General features: G+C 39.7%; 2 protein-coding genes across 2 annotated transcripts; both read left to right on the top strand.

The window, feature by feature from the left end:
- The first annotated feature begins 1,555 nt into the window (after positions 1 to 1,555).
- On the top strand, positions 1,556 to 10,160 carry morc3a (MORC family CW-type zinc finger 3a). The gene is made up of 19 exons (XM_056389791.1): positions 1,556 to 1,645; positions 2,427 to 2,499; positions 3,024 to 3,156; positions 3,511 to 3,737; positions 3,995 to 4,151; positions 4,365 to 4,503; positions 4,825 to 4,953; positions 5,104 to 5,223; positions 5,331 to 5,428; positions 5,535 to 5,642; positions 5,748 to 5,876; positions 6,528 to 6,602; positions 6,774 to 6,816; positions 6,999 to 7,109; positions 7,317 to 7,461; positions 7,552 to 7,624; positions 7,713 to 8,784; positions 9,168 to 9,370; positions 9,529 to 10,160. Exons 1-19 carry the CDS (start codon positions 1,604 to 1,606, stop codon positions 9,698 to 9,700), a joined length of 3,249 nt encoding a protein of 1,082 aa, XP_056245766.1. The 5' UTR covers positions 1,556 to 1,603; the 3' UTR covers positions 9,701 to 10,160.
- A 1,384-nt stretch (positions 10,161 to 11,544) lies between these two features.
- chaf1b (chromatin assembly factor 1, subunit B) lies at positions 11,545 to 19,931 on the top strand. Its single transcript, XM_056389792.1, has 14 exons — positions 11,545 to 11,594; positions 11,988 to 12,115; positions 12,612 to 12,744; positions 12,865 to 12,985; positions 13,942 to 14,045; positions 14,237 to 14,333; positions 14,469 to 14,553; positions 14,982 to 15,075; positions 15,171 to 15,240; positions 15,320 to 15,411; positions 15,534 to 15,693; positions 15,920 to 16,501; positions 18,287 to 18,375; positions 19,362 to 19,931. Exons 2-14 carry the CDS (start codon positions 11,990 to 11,992, stop codon positions 19,460 to 19,462), a joined length of 1,854 nt encoding a protein of 617 aa, XP_056245767.1. The 5' UTR covers positions 11,545 to 11,594; positions 11,988 to 11,989; the 3' UTR covers positions 19,463 to 19,931.
- The last annotated feature ends 932 nt before the right edge of the window (positions 19,932 to 20,863 follow it).

Below are 20,863 nucleotides of genomic sequence, written 5' to 3'. Positions count from 1 at the left end.
AGATGAGAGGCAAATTGTAAAGCACCTGTGATAAAAACACTATAGTTACAATTTCACCACATGCCTATAGGTAAAGCATTGTGTTTCCTGCACATCATCCACACAATATTCAATGTCACATCATAATCACTACAACATGTTTTGCGCCACAGGACAGAACCTGTCTGTTCCACATTAAAGTTGTTCTCTATACTATGAATGGAGCGAGAAAATCCCTCAGTGGAAGCCGGAGGACATGACTGCAGAGAAAGAAGTCTGGATTACCATGCTTAACCAGCTGCCATGACCCAAACTCATGAAAGCCATGAACAATGGACAAATAAATGTACAAAAAGGGAGAAAAAATGATTTGCATATAGAGTGATCGGGAAATGAACTTACAAACACACATAATGGATAGGAACCAGTAATGCATTCTAAACAGAGCAGCAAAACCCTCTTCGGCTGAAACTGCACTGTGCAGACCATTTGTCTTTTTCACAAAGCTACAGACAGAAACCGCTGAGACTAAAGTCACAACACAGACCTTTTATATCCCATGATCGTCTTTTATTTACACTATACACAGCCTTCCAATGCCAGCACCATTCCTGTCTATCGTTTGGGTATTGAAATGAACTGCCCTAAATGCTTGTAGTTGTGCACAAACAAAACATTACTACCGTTTTCATTATATGATATCTATTGGGTATATAATCTATATTTGCTTCCAAGATCATGAAATCCGAATACTGTATGTGACGATGTTTGTGGTTATAGCTACCATTTATTTTATTATCATCTGGAACGTCACATCTGGTGTGATTGGGAAAAATTGCATTATGAAACCCTTCATAAAAAAATACAAACGTTACAGATATTTGAGAACACATGGGTTTGTGTCTGTGTTAACCTGTGAGCTGTCATTAATGGTGGGATAATAGGACACGTTCAACATATGTGTAAATAGTTATCACCATAGAAAACACTGTAAAGAAAGAATATAATTTATTGTAGCCTTTTGCAACTTTTTAAAATCAGTTTAAGTATCGTAATTTGTAAATTTTACGGTCCGTGCATGAACTTCAAGTAACCTTAAACAAATATTAATACGTTGATAAATAGCTACATACATGAATCGCAAGAATCTATTGTAATTCCAGTGTTCATTGGAAATTTATTGCAAAAAACCTATGACAGTTCTGAATTAAGTTCATTATTTAGACAGTTTGTTTGTTTACTTTGAAGACGGGCTGTCTCTGTTTCCGGCTCTTGACTTCCTTGTTCAATTTTCATTGTACAAGTTGTATAATGGAACCAATTGACGCTTTGGTGTGCTGAATTGAATTGCACGTCTTCATTCAATGGGACAATAACACACGCAAAGCGTTAAGAGTTTAGGCAGCATTGGCTAATGAAGAACGAGCTCACAAACATCAACATATATTTGCACTAACACAAGTGGGACAATGAAATTAGTCAGTATCCCCCTAAGATGGCGTTTTTCATTACACAACATGAACGACTACAGAAGAATTGTTTGATATTTTTTCAGTAATCAGTGCTGTCTTGCGCGTTTGGTTTGCCCTCACGTCCTCCTACTGGTATCCGTACTTATGAAAATATGGCGACGGCACAAACAGACCGCGGTGTTCCTCTTAGTACGGTGAGCAGCTTTTACCCCTGATTTTAGCACTAGATTTTGACTGTCTTACTGGTGTGAACAGTTGCAAATATTCTATGCAAATATTCTCCTACATATTCCACTAATGTGGGCGATACGGTTGCATACACTGTTTTGATATGTTGACTGCATGTACAGACTCCACGGTGCTCCGTGGTCGCAGTTTCTGTGTTTACTAACGAGTGAGAGTTGGCGATTGACGAACTAACGATAGATAAAATAAAATCTGTCACTATTGGTGGCAGCTCTGTCTGCCTGAAAATCACTCTTAGTCACGGAGTAAAGCCGATATAAAAGGCTGAAGTTGACTTCCGGTTAGCTAGTTGTGTCTCTCTTGTAAACGTACTCAGTCTTATCGATAGGTTGAGCCCGCTACTTTGTCCCGATATATTTACGATATATACACGTAAGCTTCATATCGCTGTGCTATGCTGTTCGATCGCCGACCTAAAAACATCAGTCAAAGTGTGTCTTTGTACCACCTGAAATATTGTTGGGATAAAGCAAAACGATTTCCCAATGAGTTGAATTGTGTGTTTCCTTTTAGTTCCGTTGTTTATTATATTTATTATGCAAAAGTGTCAGTAGCACACAGCTCTCTCTCTCCTCCTCTCTCTTCCTTAACAGTCTATATTACCTCAATTAAATGAATCTCCCTAATGCAATAAATAATGTAATAAAGCCACTTCAAATAAGGTTAAAGACACGTTGATTGGTTGATTTGAGTAGACTGATGTATGTAAATAATTTGCTCCTCTTGCAGCTCTGTCCCAAGTTTCTTCATACCAACTCCACCAGCCACACCGGGCCCTTTAGCGCCATAGCTGAGCTCATAGGTGAGTCATCATCCTAAGGTTTCATGTTCACGTGAAACCGGGTGTTTTACTTTTGTTTTTCTTTTACCACGTGCTATTGATGTCCCCAGTTGACCTGCTTGACTGAAACTCATGGATGACAAAATGATGATCCTATGCTTATGTGCTATACATTTTTGTGATCTAAACAAGCTATGTTTAAATGCATTCAAATGCAAATGATACTCACCAGGACAGATTTATGTCAAATTGAAAAGAATGTGAAATGTAAAATATTAGGTATCTGTTCTATCTGTTGATGTTTTATCTGGTTCACTCACTCTTTGTCTGATGTCATTCAGATTTCTGTCAAATGAAACATGAATTCACATTTCTTTTCCACACAATTGTGTCTTGTTTAAATTTTTACTGAAGGGAGAAAATTTCTACGCATAAACTAGCCATTGCAAATTATTGTGTGACCTTATAAACCCAGTCGAACACATAATCAACCTGTTGATGTGACTTTAATATGCCCCCAAAAAATGTTTTATTTTTTCTTAAAGACAATGCCTACGATCCAGATGTCAGTGCCAAACAGTTCTGGATTGATAAGACTGTGGTCAAACAAGAACAGTGTCTCAGCTTTATGGATAATGGAAATGGACTGGACCATGAAGCTATGCACAAGATGCTCAGGTACAGACACTGCTGCTTGGTATTTCTGGAAAATAATTTGAAAATAGCTTTGAGAGTTCATGCACTTTTGCAACATTTTTGGAATTGGAAAAGTAATGATATCTTTGAAAACTCGCCATCATTTTTAATGTTTGACATTTGTTAATAATTTGTTATTCACTGTAGAGTATCATGGCTACTTCATAGTCACGTTATCACTTCCATTATTGTAGTGATAATGACCACTGTCTAAACTTTTTAAATAAAAATTATTAATAGGATTTGGAAAAACTCAAATTTTTGATGATGAATGTGATTTAACTATGATGCAGCTCGTATCGTTATTAAGGAATATTTGCATTTCTCTCCCTTAAGTTTTGGGTACAGTGATAAGACTGCTGTCAATGGTCAAGCACCAATAGGAATCTATGGCAACGGCTTCAAGTCTGGATCCATGCGTCTTGGGAAAGATGTCATCGTCTTTTCCAAGTCGAACAGCACTTCATGTGTGGGGATGCTCTCTCAGACCTACCTGAAAAAAATCGACGCTAAGCAAATAATTGTACCAATTGTCTGCTTTGAACCTACAAAAACAGGAAAGTATATCCTTTATCTGATGGATTAATTCACATATCATGCTCATGGATGAAATGTTATATCTTAATATCTTCTTGATTTATTGGCATTATTAAAATACTGCGCTCTACAAAACCCTGATCTGACACATTTTTAATTTTTGTCTGTTAATGTGAAAACAGCCTAGTTATAGTTATGCCTCTAGAGAAGCATATTATATCTCAGTCATATTTGTGTTTGTCCTAAGTTTCCATTTGAAGTTGTCCTTAACTTAAGCTTTTACTGTCTGTAAAAGAGGAGCACAAAACCTGTCTGCAGGACATCCTCCTACATTCCCCTTTCAAATCACAGGCGGAGCTTCTCACTGAGCTCGATGCCATTACCCCCCCCTGGTCCACAGGAAAGACTGGCACGCGGATCATAATCTGGAATCTCCGCAGGTCTGTCAATAGTCCACACCCACACACACACACACACACACACACACACACATACACATGCCGATTTTTAGATGTATGTTTTATTTCAGAAGCTAAGGTGTAGTTAGCTTTAGAAGATAATTTACACTGTGTTGTGCTATGGCTCTAGTCAAAACCTCTGATTTGTACAGTGATGTACATTTATAGAGGCCCATTATGTTATGTTCTTAACAGGACATCTACAGATGCACTAGAGTTTGATTTTGCGAAGGACCAATATGATATTCGAATTCCATCCGATATCTACGAAGCAATGAGTGACACTACTCAACAGGTCACGTCATACATCCCTCAGAGTGTTTACTCACTGCGGGTAAGGAACAATATTGTCCTCAAAAGAATCATTATGACTAATATGCCTATGCAAGGCATCAATTTACCACACACATTCACTTGTTAACATATTATACACAAAAACACACAAAATGTATTTTTCTTTTCTTTTTGTGGTTTAATCAGTGAAGCTGAGCTCGTTGTTGTGAATGATGTAAATGCATCTTATTGTATATAATCTCTTGATTGTGTGTGTCCAAGTGAAAAAAATATCATAAAAATGAATCTCTTGACTCCCGGCTTTACCACTTTTCCTTTGTTTTTGTAAATAAATGAATAATTGTGTTTTTGATGGGTGTAGGCATATTGCAGTGTTCTGTACCTGAAGCCGCGGATGCAGATCATCATACGTGGTCAAAAAGTGAAATCGCAGCTCATTGCTAAGAGTCTGGCCTCCGTCAGAAAGGACCACTACAAGCCCATTTTCCTGGTATCCTTTCATCACAGGTTCTCTAGAGCTGTGCCTCCTTAGGTTTCTGATATGTGTTGAGCATATATAAATGTGTTGGGACAAATGGGTGTGTTCCCAAAGTGTTTACATGTATCTCGGCTCTTGGGTTTTCCTTAAAGATTATTTTAGACCAAACGCGTTCCTATCATTTTCGGGTATAACACCAAAAGCAAAGATCACTATGGCATTATGATGTATCACAAGAATCGGCTCATCAAAGCCTACGAACGTGTGGGCTGCCAGCTTAAGGTGAGTTTCTGCTGTGACCGTCAGTGTGTCTGTCGATATCACATTTTCAAGGGGTTCTAAATGTTATCATCTGGTGTTTGTCTCTTATGAATCTTTGCCTTCTACAGGCCAACTTCCAAGGGGTTGGGGTCATTGGGATAATAGAATGTGACTTTTTGGATCCTACCCACAACAAACAGAGCTTTAATGAGACAGATAAGTACAGGTAATAACAACAATTCTGCATTCAGTTTCTTATGTAATCTTGATCATATTCTTGGGGTTTATTTATTTGTTTATTAGAGGTGTAAATTGCCTAATTTTTGCTACAGGAAAACCATGAACAGTTTGGGGATCAAACTGGAGGAGTACTGGAAAGAAATCCGCTACAGGTGGAGCAAAGAAAATCCAAACAGCACCACACCAGTGGAAGATGCCATGTTAGTACCTTTGAACTGACCCACAATCTGTATTCCACATGCATATTTGTCTATCCATGCTAACTCCCCACATGCTCTGATACATGTCTCTGTCTGTGTCCTCAGGAAGCGACCAGATCAAAACTGGGTGCAGTGTGATGACTGTTTGCGCTGGCGTAAACTCCCCGATGGGATCGACTGCAGAAAGCTGCCAAATAAATGGTTCTGTCGGATGAACCCTGATCCTCAGTTCAGGTAACCAGAACTTTATAAGGGAAACCTCTGGCAGTAATCATAATCTGTATGAAATAAACAAATGTAACTGGAAAAGGATGTTCATGTTCATTTCAAGATTTAAGGATCAGCTTGACTCTGGAGTATTATTTCTAGAAAAAAATAAAATAAATGTAGCATCATTTAAGAGATCTCATCTGTTTGTAAAACTTTATTTTATGCATAGCTTTTTATAAATATATATATATTTTAGAGCTACTAACACACTAGTAAACATAAACAGATACAGAATATAAATTGTTGAATCACAATTATTACACAAACATGAATCCAACAGTGGAGAACTTGCTTTGTAGGTCTAGACTGAATTAAGCTATTGGGGACTGACTGAATTCCCTGCAATTTCTTTTGCAAATGATGCTACATTTAAGTATAGGATGGGTTTCAGAATACAAAAACCACATCAGGATATGAAACTAGATGTTATCTGGAATTGTGGCGTCGTTGTAATAGAGCTCAAATGGTGTGTCTCCTTCATCTTTAAGGCTCCAGTTTTCTGCTCTTGTTTAACTGTTCTACCTGAACTCCACCTGCTCGGCCACCATCATCTTCAAATCACTGCTTATACTGCTTTGCTGATGTTTTCCATCTCTCTCTAATTTGCTCTCCCAGGAGCTGCCAAGTAGAGGAGGAGCCCGAGGACTCTGACGATGAACGACCTTCATACTGCAAGACCTATAAACAACAGTGAGTCACAAATTTCCATTAAAACACACGGCCACACCTTTTGCCCAAAAATGTAATTCAATATTTAGACTCAATAATAATTGTATAATATATCAAGCTGCCAAAATTAGACCTCACGTGTCAACTCGCTCCTTGTTGTGGATCCTTACCTCTGTGATTTACATTTAACAGAGAGAAGGAGGATAAAAAACAGCAAAAGAAGAAAAAAGAAAAAGTAAGGACACATTGTCTGTTAAAAATGATCTGACATTTTTCCTCCCTGCTATTGTTAGTTCCTCCGTATGGAGCACCAGATTTCTGTTTGGATTAAACAGTTCTTTTACTCGTAGTATTGAATTCTGATTGAATGGAAGTGAAAACATCATTAATAGTGCTTTTGGGAATTTTTTCATCTAGGATGAGGAGGATCGAAGGCGTCAGGAAGAGCAGCGTCTGGCAAATCTTGCCAGGCAAAATGAGCTTCTTAAACGGAATCAGGAAGACCTGAAACGGCGGCTGCATCAAACAGTGCGCTTTCCATTTGACACTTAAGGGGCAGGGGGTGATGATGATAGAGTTGTTTCATTTTGATTTAGGATGAAGATTATGTTTCCAGTCTCATCATTTTAATTAATGCAGAAAGTGGATATGGTTTAAGAAAATGAACAAATGAAAATAATTTTAAAAAACGTATCTGTATCTCTGTTTTCTTTTTGTTGTTATTCTTGTTGGTAGACTGTCCACGTCAACTCTCCCGCCACTGTCCACTCCCCCACCACTCCCACTACCCCAAGGAGTAGGTTAAACACTGAGTCCCGACAAGGGGGTGCAGCAAGGGCTGAATCCTCTCCACTGAGGTCCTCCACCATTTCACAAGCTGGTGAGTAAAATTGCTATTTGTGCATGAGTGACAGTGAGAAATAACATTCTTGTATGTGTATGAAAATGTGTCCGTTTTCTTTCTCCGTAGCTTGCAGCCCCTCCAGTAGCAATGGTCTTCCAGTCATTTCTAATGTATGCTCTCTGGCAGCTGGCCCCGTGAGGTATGATTGTTGTGTTGTTTGTGACCTTGAATATATCAATTTCACTTAATATAAGAAGTATATGAACTGTGTGTTGTGTACGCTGCAGGGGGAAAAGAACACAGCCTGCTACCCCACAAAGAACGCCCAAAAGACCTCGAGTAAACGGCTTCCGCAGGCACGTCTCAGATGCACCCTCATCAGTGGATGTGAGCCCGCTTCGCTCCCCATCGCACCAACCAGTGCCTGTAGTTGATGGTGATGACGATGATACTGATGATGACATTGTCATCTTGGAGAATGCCAGTACGCCCAAGCCAAAAAAGCCAAGCTTTGATGTGACTAAAGTGAAGAAAGAGAAAGAACCAAGTGATGCTGCAATGGACGTCGCCACAGCAGGACCAAGCAATACAGGGTCAGCAGCTGTGGGAACCAGTCCATCCCCAGCACCTCCTCCAGAGATGACCAACACCACCACCCAAACGGAAGTACACAAAGTGAAGGAGGAAGAGGAGAGCCAAAATGAAGCAGAAGGGAGGGAGGATACAGAGCAGAGCACGTCTAACACGAATGGTAACAAACAGAGTTCACATGCGGACATTGGTGTCTGCGACGTCGAGCAAAGAGTAATTAAGCAGGAGAGCGAGGGAGACACTCAAAATGGCACATTGCAGAAGGGAATGAGACGTCATCTGGAAAGTGACGAAGCTGCAGGACCGTCCCGAGTAGATGCCTCTGATAGACAATACTCTCCACATCACCACCCAAGTATTACTGAGGTACAGGAACAGCAAGACCAGCTCCTGGAGCTCATGCAGGCGACAGCTCAGGAGAGAGACCAGTTTAAAGAGCAGGTCGACAAACTCACCTGTCAGCTGCAAGACATGCAAAGCAGACTGTCTCAGGTTAATGTAAAGAAGGAGTGCTCTCACCAGGCCAACCAGGTGGAGGAGACGGAGGAAACACAGGGGGGGAATGACTACAAAAGTCTGTTTGAGAAGGCCAAACAGAAGGTCGATGAATTGATTAAGGACAAAGATGCTTTACTGGCAGCTGCTGAGACCAAGCACTTTAATGGTCATGGTTTGGAAAACGACCTTGATGATATTGCGCTGCAAGTTGACTGTTTGATCCGGGAAGTGGATCAAAGAAACAAGGAGAACGATGAACTGCGCTCACAGGTCAGTGTACCAACAAGTCTTTCAATGTACACGTTAGCATGTGTGTAGTGTTTTAAGACAAAAAGCTTGTTGTCATCATGTGATGCAAGTGTGGAATTTGGAGATTAGAAGACCATGTGATGCACTTGAGAGCTCGGAAAAGCTAGTAAAAGGGCTTTTTGTCACACATGCGTCTAAGTCTGCTTCAAACACTGTTTACAATTATGAATACTTGTGTACCCCACAATAATTCTCAAACAATATTTCCAAACAAGCCTAATGTCAGTGCACTCTGAGTTCGTATGTTTGTATATTATGTATAATTCATCGTGTATCATCCATGTTGAATTTCATTATGTATCTTTTTCTTTCCTCTTGGGGTTCACTGTGTGCTACGCCATCAGTTGGACAGTCTGACAGAGGAAAAGGCGAACCTTGCAGCCCAGTGTGAAGAGCTCAGGTTGAGCCTGGAGCAGCAGAGGGAAGATGCGCAAGAAGGAGGCGCAGCTGCACAAGCAACATCTGACTCTTCTGTACAAACAGACCCAGAGGAGGCAGAGGGGACAGCAGCATCTGGCGCAGAGTCGAGCTCAGATACATTCAGAAGGTTAGATTTTTGGAAAATCACTGTCCTTACATGTTGTATGAATAATCACAGTGTCATCATGATGAAGTATCACTCTTACAAAGACCTTTATGGCAAAACAGCACAACAGCAATGTAAATCTGAGTTTCCCTCTCTGTTTTTCTCTCCCTTATTCTCAGTTTGATTGAGCTTCGACAGAACATTGGTCGCCTTCTTATCACCTACGTGCCTGCTCTGGACCTGGGCCAAGTGAATTATGAATGTAATGTAGTCGATGAGATCCTAGAACAGGTTCTCTCTACTATGGAGTATGTCGAAGCCGAGCGGCGGGGGGACGAAGCAAGAAATTAATTAAAAAATCGTCAACACTTGAACAGAAGTATTGCACTATACCTGTAAATATTTAATGTAAACTCATAAGAGTAGGGAAATTAGGTCATATTTATTAGAGGGTATGTACATGACAGGTTTTTATATTGATGTACAGTAAATACAAAATGCTTTGAGTTGCATAGTTTTATGTTAAGTTTTTGGGTAAAAAAAAAATTAATCAGCGAAATATGAGATCTCATTGATCTATCCATTGTAGTATAGTAAAGTTACTATATTTCCTTGTGTTAATGTCCTAACAAAATGAAAAAAATCAGTTGTTTTGAAAGGATCATGGCTTTGCATCTGATTCTGTTGCACAATGAAAGCTGATTGATTTCTCTTAGGTTTCTATTAAATCATGTTTTGTATATATTCTTTGTCAGATATGTTTTTGTATTCCCTGTCTTTGCTCTGTGATAAAATGCTCTGTGGCACAGTAGCTCTGGTATCCTTGTCAACATTTCTGAATACATAAGATAGGGCTGGCAATGAGCCCTTCAGTATGTTTCTGAGTGATACAAACTGAAACATAACTGAAAGAGTTATCACAAACTTCCCACTAAGTCCTTGAACAGGGTGTGCTTGCTTGAGTAATGTCTAATAGGCTCTGAATCTGTATGGTTTCCATGCAGGCAAATAGTTCTTCCTCTCAGGGCTGAAAGGATGGTGAGCAGTCTTTGCTGTGACCATGCAGCTCTTCACGCTACATCTACACCCAACTGCTGAATCGGTTTTTGTCAAGACCAGTTTTTAGAATGTACTTCACATCGATTGCAGCATCTAGTTTTAACCATGATCAGTCTTAGCGATGCAGGTTCATCTGAATATCAACGTTTCTGTGGCAACTTGCCAAGCAGCTTGTTTCTAGGATACATTGTTAATCTCTGCTGTGTTGCTACTTGTATTATTTCTGATTTGGTCTAAATTATGAACGATCAGAGAAAAGAGAGGGAACTCTTATTCACTGAGATGAGAAATGTCACAGAGCTGTACAGTTTGAGCAGGAACACACTGACTGTTATTCTGTTTGTGAAATTGTACCAAAAGGTGTGATTTCACTGCTTTTTTAACATCCACACCACATTAGACCAGGGCTGTGTTCTAGATCGGTCTAGACCGGAAAAGAAAGGTTTCACAAATAAGAAACTGTGTTGCTGGAGACTAACTGGTAATTAGGTACAGGTTCAATAACTAAAAATGGTATATATGTGGTGGTTATTGATCCAGACCTGGTCCGGCCTATTGTCTGGATTTGATTTTTTTTTTTGGCTTTCATGAATAAATGTTAAAATCAAATTATTTAAAACTTGCACTTGAACAATCTGCTGGCTCCTTGGTACCATCTCTAACACAGAGGATAGGTAGAGAAGTCAGCTACTACATGGTATTTTTTTGTGTTTCAGTCCTTGCCTGTAAAAAAAAAAAAAAAAAAGGGGGTTATTACATAGCTACCAATAGGATATACTTCATACAAGAACAATGAAAAGCTCTCCAATACTTTTACATCTTGTCAAAAACTGATCAGTGAAGCTTCCAGGCCTCTAACCCCAATAGCTTAGTTTAATAGAGCTTTATAGTTCATTTTTTCGCTAGCACCTATAAACCTCTCTAAAAAGGAAAACTGCGAGAAATGTGCTTTAAGTCTTTAATACAGAATAATAGAAAACATACTGAAGTGTTTTGATGCTTAAGAAACCTTTTGGGACCATTCAACACAGAGCTGATCCTTGTCTGTTGTACAGCTTCAGGATTTCAGGCGCACCGCCCTTTCCGCATGTTTGTCCAATCACTGCAGCCCAGTCAACCGGAAGTTTTGAACGAACAGTACGCGGGAAATAACTTAAGTCTTCAACTGGAGTGGACAACAGAGGAGGTAAAACACTAAAAGACTTACTTTGAGATAACGTCAGTCCAAAGAATAAACAGACAGAACTCGTGTGTATTCGTAACTAACATACTTTTCAGCTAACAGTAATGTATGTATTTACTTAGCGTAGCGTTAGCCCCAAATCATCCAACAAACTCACTTAAACCCGCTAGGTTTGTTGCTAACTGCGTTAGCTCGGCGTAGCTTTCGTTTCCAGTGAGTGTTTGGGTAGTTTAGCTGTTTAAATCAATGTATTATCATACGCTGTACGTAATACAGCCTCTACATTTGCTAGCATGTAAAAATAACCAACTGTCTTTCCAGTTTCAGTGCATTTAAAACTGTAACGTACAAAATGTACCTGTTTTTTCCCTCCTGACTTCGGTGTTGGATATACAGAAATGAAGGTGGTAACGTGTGAGATTGCATGGCACAACAAGGAGCCAGTCTACAGTCTGGACTTTCAGCACAGCTCTGATGGACGCATTCATCGACTGGCCACGGCTGGAGTGGACACCACCGTCAGGGTGAGTGGAAAGAGAGGAATGAATGATGCATCTTTTTGCGGGCAGAGGTGGACAAAGTACACAACTGTAATACTTGAGTCAAAGTACAGATACTCCTGGTCAAATATGACTCCAATATAAGTGAAAGTTGTTCAGTCAAATGTTTTACTTGAGTTAAAATATTGGAGGATTTGATTTTAAAAATACTTATGTATTCAAAAGTACATTTTCTATGGTAACATATTTTGTTGTCTTGTTCCACAGGGCATCTACAGAACCTAATGACTTTGAAACAACCTACTGAATGAACTGACTTACTCGTAGAACCTGTGGAATATGATACAAAGTAGAAAAATGGGTTTAAAACTCAACTAAAGGAGCTATTGTAATTTTCATATTTACTTTTTTAGGCAGTGATGGAGCTTGGTCGTAGTAAACACAGCAAATATGTAAAAATGTTGTCAAACCCACTTATAGAGAGTGTTTAATGACCTTTGTTGCCCTGATGTTGATGCAGCTGTGGAGGGTAGACGTGGGTGCAGATGGAAAGGCAGTGGTGGATTTTCTGTCTAATCTGGCTAGACACACCAAGGCTGTCAATGTCGTGCGCTTTAGCCCTAATGGAGAGCTGCTTGCCTCAGGAGGAGATGGTATGTCTCGCATATTACACAGATGCTAAGTAAAATTTTAAGGGTTACTACTTACTAGGATGTTATTATCAAAACAGAACAGGTACCTTTTAGTAATCATTTGGCTTTTATTTGATACAGATGCAGCAATTCTGCTGTGGAAGCTCAATGACTCGAAGGAGCCTGAGCAAGCACCTGTGTTTCAGGAGGATGAAGATGCTCAGCTCAACAAGGAGAGCTGGTCTGTGGTCAAGACACTTAGGTATGCAGCTCTGATCCCATCAAGTTAGAGAGTTTTCATGACAATTTCTACCTCCTTTCCTTTGATTCTAAAGACTCTCAGGCTGTGTTCAGACTGACAATAGATCAGAATCCAAACACACAGCCTCCTCATTCATTTTGATGTGACCACATTGATGGCACAGTGTAAGGTCCCATCTAAACAGCTATACCTGGCTCAGCCTTTGCTGTAATGGAATGAAATGTTGGCTGGCAGTACACCGCACAGGCCAATCAATAAGGCAAGTGCACATTGCTGGTGGGTTCATTTGTAAGAAAACAGGGTAATACTGCAGTTCACCGCACAGTTGTCCAAACAGGATCAAATCCTCCCATCACAATGATATTTCACAGTTCCCTGTAATATTATAAATAACTGTTTATATTATATTGTTACACTGGTGTCTGCCCCGCCCAAATTTGATTTTCAGTTTGCATTTGAACTGATAATTTGTCATATGGTATATGTCAGTTTTAGACTTGGAAGAGAACCATTACTTTGTCATGAATGATACTGTATGCTGTTAGTTTAGTTTTTTACTTGAACACGTATCCAACAGCATAAAACCAGATAATAAAAATAAGACAGATGTGACAGAAGAGGGAAAGACACCAGAGGCTTATACTTATTATTCTATAGCTATACTAATTATGCTACTTTATATTAATCTGCATATGGAACTCTACTTGTTCTGTGTGTCTTGCAGTTTGCTATCCGATGTGTTTTTACAGCTGCATGTGGTTTGTACTACTGTAAATGTGGTTGATAAATCATTTTATGATTTTCCCCTTGTAATTGTATAAAAATGCTCCAGCTCAGTAGAAAAATTAGAATGCCTAATCTGAGACAGAGTTTAAGTACAACCATTGCTTTGCTTTTCAAAATTTGTAGTAATAGTATGGTTATACAAAGAGATTTCTTATTTGATCTGTCTTCAGGGGACACATAGAAGATGTGTATGACATCTCCTGGACACGGGATGGAAACTTCATGGTGTCTGGGTCTGTTGACAATACTGCTATTATGTGGGACATCAACAAAGGTTTGCTTGTGGTCATAGATACAAACTGTGTGTGTGTGTGTGTGTGTGTGTGTTTTGCATAGATTTGTTTTGTTTCATCTGTTTGGTTAAGCACTTCAAAGCATGCTTCATAGCATATTGTAAAACGTGAGGATATGTCTTATTTTTGTTTTGTATTTATTATGTTGGTTGCAACTGTTTTTGTGTTGTAGGACAGAAGTTGTGTATCTTGAATGACCATAAGAGCTACGTGCAGGGGGTGACCTGGGATCCTCTGGGGCAATATGTTGCCACTCTCAGCTGTGACAGGTACAACAACACACTCTTCCTGTTTCAGTAATGTCATTCATTACATGGTTGTATATGATGTTGCTTAGCCAGTCACTGACACTGGAGTTTCAGCAACTCGATGCTCAAGATGTTTTTGTTTTTCCTTCCCTTCAGGGTAATGCGTGTGTACAGCACTCACACCAAGAAGAAGGCTTTCTGTATCAGTAAAATGAGCTCTCTACCACTGGCAGAGGGAGAGGTCAGTATAAATTTGCTTTTGATCATGCTCAAATGAGTGAGATGAAACTAATATATTCAATGTAACACCTTTATTTCAATGGATGTTTTTTGTTGTTGTCAGAATTAAACATATTTCTCTGCAGTGAAATCAGAGTCTCAAAATCCCTCAGCTGACCTACATGTACACCAAAGTCTAATATATTTATTCTTACGTTTTGCATGTACCCTTTTGTGATTCTTCTCCATGAGCTCAACTCTCCATTCTCACTCATGCTTCTGCGTTGACCACCTGTTGACTAAAAATTTTTTATAATGCTCCCTATATTTGGTCTTAAAATTATGAGTTTGAACTCCCTAATATCTTCTGAGAAGTCCTGCTCTGCTGCCAAATCAGTGAGACATGTTATATACGTGCCCTCAGCCTCACACTTCTCTGTATCTTTGCAGGTCAAGCAGTATAGAATCTTCCACGATGACAGTATGAGGTCGTTCTTCCGACGTCTTTCATTCACACCGGATGGGTCTTTCCTGCTCGCCCCAGGTACATAAAGAGCATTGTGGCATTTACCTGACATTTATCTGGTGAAACTTAGTGTTGTAATATTCCTCTTCTGTTGTCACCTTTTTTAACCTTAGCTGGATGTGTGGAGATTGGAGAAAATGTCATAAATACCACCTACATCTTTTCCAGGAAGGGCCTCAAGAGGTAACTTTTCTGTGCTATTCAGAGTCAATGTTGGCTACATTAATGCTGGTAATTCATGTACAAATATCTGTCTTTTTAGGCCTATCGCCCACTTGCCATGTCCAACTAAAGCCACGCTGGCTGTGCGTTGCTGCCCTGTCTACTTTGAATTGAGAACCAAGAAAGGAGAAGGCAAGGACATACATCTCACTGGTTAACAGACAAAACTAATAAAGTCATTTTGGATTGTCCGTACTCGTTATCTCCTCTTTTCTTGTACGTTTTCTTCATTCTGCTACATTTCTGTTCCACAGATGGCTCCATCCAGGCTCTTCCCAACGTATTCCAGTTGCCGTACCGTATGGTGTTTGCAGTGGCATCAGAGGACTCCATCTTCTTGTATGACACTCAGCAGACCCTTCCTTTCGGCCTGGTGTCAAACATTCACTACCACACACTCAGTGATCTTACATGGTAAGCTAAGACTTTCCTCTATTGGCTTCATTTGTAGTTGAGCTCTTGCATAGCTTAACACCTCTTTTGAATAACCTAGGCCTATTTGCAACAAAATAAATTTTACCTGCATTTGTTGTGCATAATGCCCATTCAGTTGAAGGTTTACATTCTTACTAATGTCAGAAGAATGTGTGTCTCATTCATGTACAGTTCCACTGACGTGTTTCTATAATATCCTGTTTAGGTCTCGTGATGGTTCCTTCCTGGCGGTGTCCTCCACAGACGGTTACTGTTCCTTCCTGTCCTTCTCTCCTGGAGAGCTGGGCACTCCACTGAAAGAGCCCCCCACATTGGAGAACTTTGTCCCAAACAGTGGTGTTGAGAAAAAGGGCAAGAAATCATCAGCGGGCAGGACATCGTCCCCTGTGTCCCAGCCATCAAGCTCAGCCCCGACTCTCACATCCCAAACCAGCCTCGGCAAAGATGCCCCCTCTGTCACCCCCCCAGAGGAGAAGAAGAACACCCCCACTGCCAAGTCTAAATCTCAGCCCCGTAGGATCACCCTCAACACCCTAGAGGGTTGGGGGAAGCCCACTTCCACCAAAACCACCGCTCCTTCAGCACCTCAGACCCCAACATGTGGAAGCACAAGCGCTCCATCAACTCCCCAACCAAAGATTGCCCCCCTCACCCCAACCAGCTCCTCCAAATCCCAGCTACGCATCACCCCCCTCACTCCCTCCACCCCTAAAGTCCTCAACAGTGCTAATACTGCTGGGCCCGCTACTCCTAAGGGGACAACCACCCCTAAGGGGCCTACCCCAAGGTAAATATAACAGGGGGCTGTCATGTTTGATTCTGTCAGAGTGAGTGAAAGGCAACCAGGGAATTGACTTCTTACTAAACCACTGAAACTTATGAACACAGGTACATTTTTATTATTTAAATGTATGTTTTTCTTGTCATATGAGGGTAAGTGTGTGTGTTTTGCAGCTGCAGCTCATGATTATCACGTTATTGATTTAATCATTGAACCTACAATTTTCAGCAAATGGTGGAAAATACCCACCACAATTTTCTAGATCCCCCTGGTAGCATCATCAAACTGCTTGTTTTTTCAAAACGCAAAAATATTTCATTTACAATTATTGAGAAAAATCACAAATCCTCATGCTTGAGACATTAGAATCTGCGTGTGTGTGTGTGTGTGTGTGTGTGTGTGTGTGTGTGTGTGTGTGTGTGTGTGTGTGTGTGTGTGTGTGTGTGTGTGTGTGTGTGTGTGTGTGTGTGGTGTGTGTGTGTGTGTGTGTGTGTGTGTGTGTGTGTGTGTGTGTGTGTGTGTGTGTGTGTGTGTGTGTGTGTGTGTGTGTGTGTAGTTTGTGGATGTATTTTTCAACCCTGTGGATGTTTTTAAAGTGGTCCACACTGCAAAAATCATTCTTGTGATTTCATGCGATCACAGGCTGTGTTTGAAACATGATATTTATTTACATTAAGTGGGAAAACATGTATTAATACAGCACAGTTTAAAGCTAAGGTTACAAAATGCTCTTACCCCAGAGGGAGTCAAAGGTTTGGCCAGGACAGCAAAAGCTTGGTCACCATGAGTCTTTAACTCACTGATATCCGGTAACACCTCAAACATAATTAAAAGAATTTAAACTTCAATCCTGAATTGAAGGTTGAAAAGTTGAAATATCTTTATTATCCTCGAGATGCAAGTTGTCGTGCAGCCAGCAGGAGCCAAACAGATCACAAACAACAAGACAAGAAGCCCATATAGTGAAGCCAGCCCCGAAACGATATGGGAATGCTGTGAAGTTTCACTTGGTAATCATGCAGCAGATTTCTGTCATTTCTGTTGCAGTGAGATTATCCTAAACTTTATAAATCACCAATGGTATTGAAAGTTCTATTTAGATGTCCTGTAGATGAAGAATGCAGGTACTGCCTCATAGACGACTGCGTATGGTAATTTATGGAAAATACTTGAACTTTTCAAATGAGTTTTGACTTCAGACTGAGGAACTAACTACACATCCACCACCCAAATGATTTATAAAAAAAAAAAACTAAGCTGATTGTCTCTACAGATGCAGCTCAGAGAAATAAGTACTAAGAGCAAGAAAGCACTGTGCGCTTTAAAATGTGTAAAATATTGGGGGGATTTTAAACATTCATCTAAAAAATGCAGTAGAAATATAAGTGGCTGTGATCGGATTGTGGTGTTTTCGTTTGGTGTGGTGGTCTGGTGTGCTGAATACTAACAGTTGGAACAAAGCCCTGTCTGGTCTGAGGGATTCGTTTGACCCCCCACTGACTATAAAATAATAATCTCTCTGCCAGACTCTTGGTAGAACAATGGCAGGTCAGCACGTGCATTTGTATTCGCCCTTGTATCTTCTAAGTTGGAGCGTTCTCCTTGACTAGGCTTGACTACTTTTACTAGTAGGCAGCGACTGAATCAGAAGAACAAAAAAGAGGATGAATGCAGTGGAACAGCGATTAGCTTTGTTCACCATAGAAGAGAACATTTTATTCTAAGAATTTTTTGTTTGTTTGTTTTTCCATTGTTCTCTTTAACAGTCATTACTTTTCTGTTTGTTTTCAGGAGAGTATCTTTGACTCCCGTTGCATCCAGATCTGCAGCTGCTGGTTCGCTCTTCAGGACTCCGTCCTCCACTGAAAAGGCCAAACATGGTTAGTGAGGGCAGCTTTGATGTTGTAGATATCACAAGAGAAGTTTGATTTAAAAGCACATTTGATACAGATGGAAAAATCATCCATCCTTGTTGACAGAGTGCTTTCTATTGTGATCAGGGATGCATCGATCCAGCTTTATCTCTCCTGGTATTGATTTGGATGCATCATCACTGGGTATCTGAATACAGATTATCACTGAGATAACGGTGCTCTCTTTTTCCAAACTTTAAAACCTATTTACCTCACAGCGTGGAACTCACTTGGATTGTTGTTATGTGAGTAAACATGAGGCCAGGGATTGCTGTGGAACTAAAAAATGAGTCAGTGGCCCACCAGGAGTGAATGAAACTGATAGTAGAAACAATGAAAAATTTTTTATGATATCGACTGTGTATCAGTCTCGACGTGTCCCAATCCATTTTATCAGATCATAATTGGTCCAATACGGATGCTGCAGATCAGATCTGTGCATCCCTAGTTGTCATCAGTGTGCATTCACAGAACTTCAACATCCAACACTTAAATGATGTCTGCTGTATGTGTACTTTCTATAGCCCAGCCATATCGCCAGAATGCAGTGCGACGGGGCAAGAAACACAACACAATAAAAAAAATGTTTAAAAAGTTTTCTTTTGTTTTCTTTTTGAAATACATTTGGATTACAAGTTGGTTTGTTTGAGGCCTGTATATTGTCTGATTGCTCACTTTTGTGCAGTCACTAAATGAAGAATGACCAAAACTGTCAAAATAAGACCCAATAGTTGTAATAAAGTGGAATTAGTCTGTAAATGTAATGAAACAAACAACTTGACATTAAAAAATTTGGAATACCACGGTGCCCTGTCTTTACCTTTTTAATCAAATAGCTTGTATGGTAACCAGTCAGTGAGTTTCTCTCTGCATATTGACTTTATTTGCTTGATTGTACTGTGTAGTCCTGTGTAGCCCTTCTGTCACTGAGCTTTTCACTTGTGTTTCTCCAGAACGTCCTTCTCCTCCCACTGATCCAGTGTGCCAGCCTCCAGAATCAAAACGGCCCAAGACCAGTGATCCCCCTGCAAAGACCGGTGTCAGCCAGGACTAGTGTTTACTCAGAACAGTGTGGTGCTACATCAGAAAACAGAGAAGCTTCAGGACAAAACCACTGAGGCTCCCAATGGATTTAATTCCAGAGTGCATAGCCGTGTGTTTGGCTTTGATACGTCTGTGCTTGATTTAACTAGATGAAGCTTGAACCTCACGTCATGTAAACAAACTGCATTGCAGTAGGTGCCCTGGAGATAATTCTTTTTTTAGTCATGTGGGTTTTATATTATATATATCAACTGTATTATAATTTGATGTGTTTGACATTTAGGTGCTGTTATAAAAAGGAAAATTGTCTTACTTCTTATTAAGAACATGTTATTGTGAAACAAACCTGAAGAAGAAGAAAAAGAAAACATGCCCTTTGAAGATTAGTGCTTTGTGTTTAATGTGTGTGATGCCTGCGTGTAAAGCATCTAAGCGTCATTTTCTTACTGTCTAATAAAGGACGATTCATATACAGTGCATGTTAAAGTGGTTTGTGTTGAATAACTGGGATGATTCATGCTTTCTTAATAACAAGCAGCTGAAGGTTACGTAAAGCATTCATTTCAATTAGGACAATGATCATTCACAGGCTGATACAAACTCTCATTTCCTCTTTACAGTTATAGTGAGGACCCTGCTGAAATAGCATTTATGCTGCTATGTTTGCTGAGTAGATGTGCTGTCTGGACAGCCATTTGTCATGATGTATTATTTGGATTTTTCATATTGATTTATTCAGGCAGCCCTTTATAATTTCTATAGATTCTAATTAATTATATGAAGGTCTAAATGTTCTCCACACTGCCAGGAAAAAAAACTGAAAAGAGAAATAAGGAATCCTTTATTTCTTTATTGTCCCTGCAGAGGTTGAATTTAAAATGAGTCTTAAAAAATACAGTAAATTACTCAGCAGATGTTGAGTTGCAAGAAAATTAAGTGAAGCTTTTGGTATTACCTCTATGTATAAATATGTCTTAAAATATGGTCAGATCTCCATCCAAGTTCCAATTATGAACAAACAATATATATTAACTAATAAAACACAAATCACATTGTTCTTGTCCGTATAAAAAAAATAATCCAAATGTTCAGTGTAGGCTAGAAGAAGTATGTGATCCCCTCAGCTAATGATGTCAACAAAAGCTTTGTGACTGAGGAGTTAGTAAACCTGGAGTCCAGTCCATGAAACCAGATTGAAGATGTGGGTTAGAACTACTTCTACTTAAAAACACACACACATATTTTGAATTTGCTGTTCACAAGATCTGATCTGAACCATAACCTTGCAAAAAATAGATCTCAAAAAACTTTGGATCAAGGGTTGTTGATTTGCATAAAGCTTAAAGGATATACATCAGTGCAAAGTCAGGCAAACTGTCTATATACTGAAATGATTTAGTTCTGTGGCTAC

This window comes from Seriola aureovittata, chromosome 11 (genome assembly GCF_021018895.1).
Source record: "Seriola aureovittata isolate HTS-2021-v1 ecotype China chromosome 11, ASM2101889v1, whole genome shotgun sequence".
In the NCBI taxonomy this organism is placed as follows: Eukaryota; Metazoa; Chordata; class Actinopteri; order Carangiformes; family Carangidae; genus Seriola; species Seriola aureovittata.
This window is presented reverse-complemented; position numbering and strand designations above follow the sequence as displayed.

Bases quoted from the DNA above. Each gene is read 5' to 3' on its own strand.
- morc3a (XM_056389791.1), top strand. From the start codon at position 1,604: ATGGCGACGGCACAAACAGACCGCGGTGTTCCTCTTAGTACG. The intron at 6,817-6,998 runs GTAAGGACACAT...TTTTTCATCTAG, and splicing joins AAAAGAAGAAAAAAGAAAAA to GATGAGGAGGATCGAAGGCG. The intron at 9,371-9,528 runs GTTAGATTTTTG...CCTTATTCTCAG, and splicing joins AGCTCAGATACATTCAGAAG to TTTGATTGAGCTTCGACAGA.
- chaf1b (XM_056389792.1), top strand. From the start codon at position 11,990: ATGAAGGTGGTAACGTGTGAGATTGCATGGCACAACAAGGAGCCAGTC. The intron at 14,334-14,468 runs GTACAACAACAC...CCTTCCCTTCAG, and splicing joins GCCACTCTCAGCTGTGACAG to GGTAATGCGTGTGTACAGCA. The intron at 15,076-15,170 runs GTACATAAAGAG...TTTTAACCTTAG, and splicing joins GTCTTTCCTGCTCGCCCCAG to CTGGATGTGTGGAGATTGGA.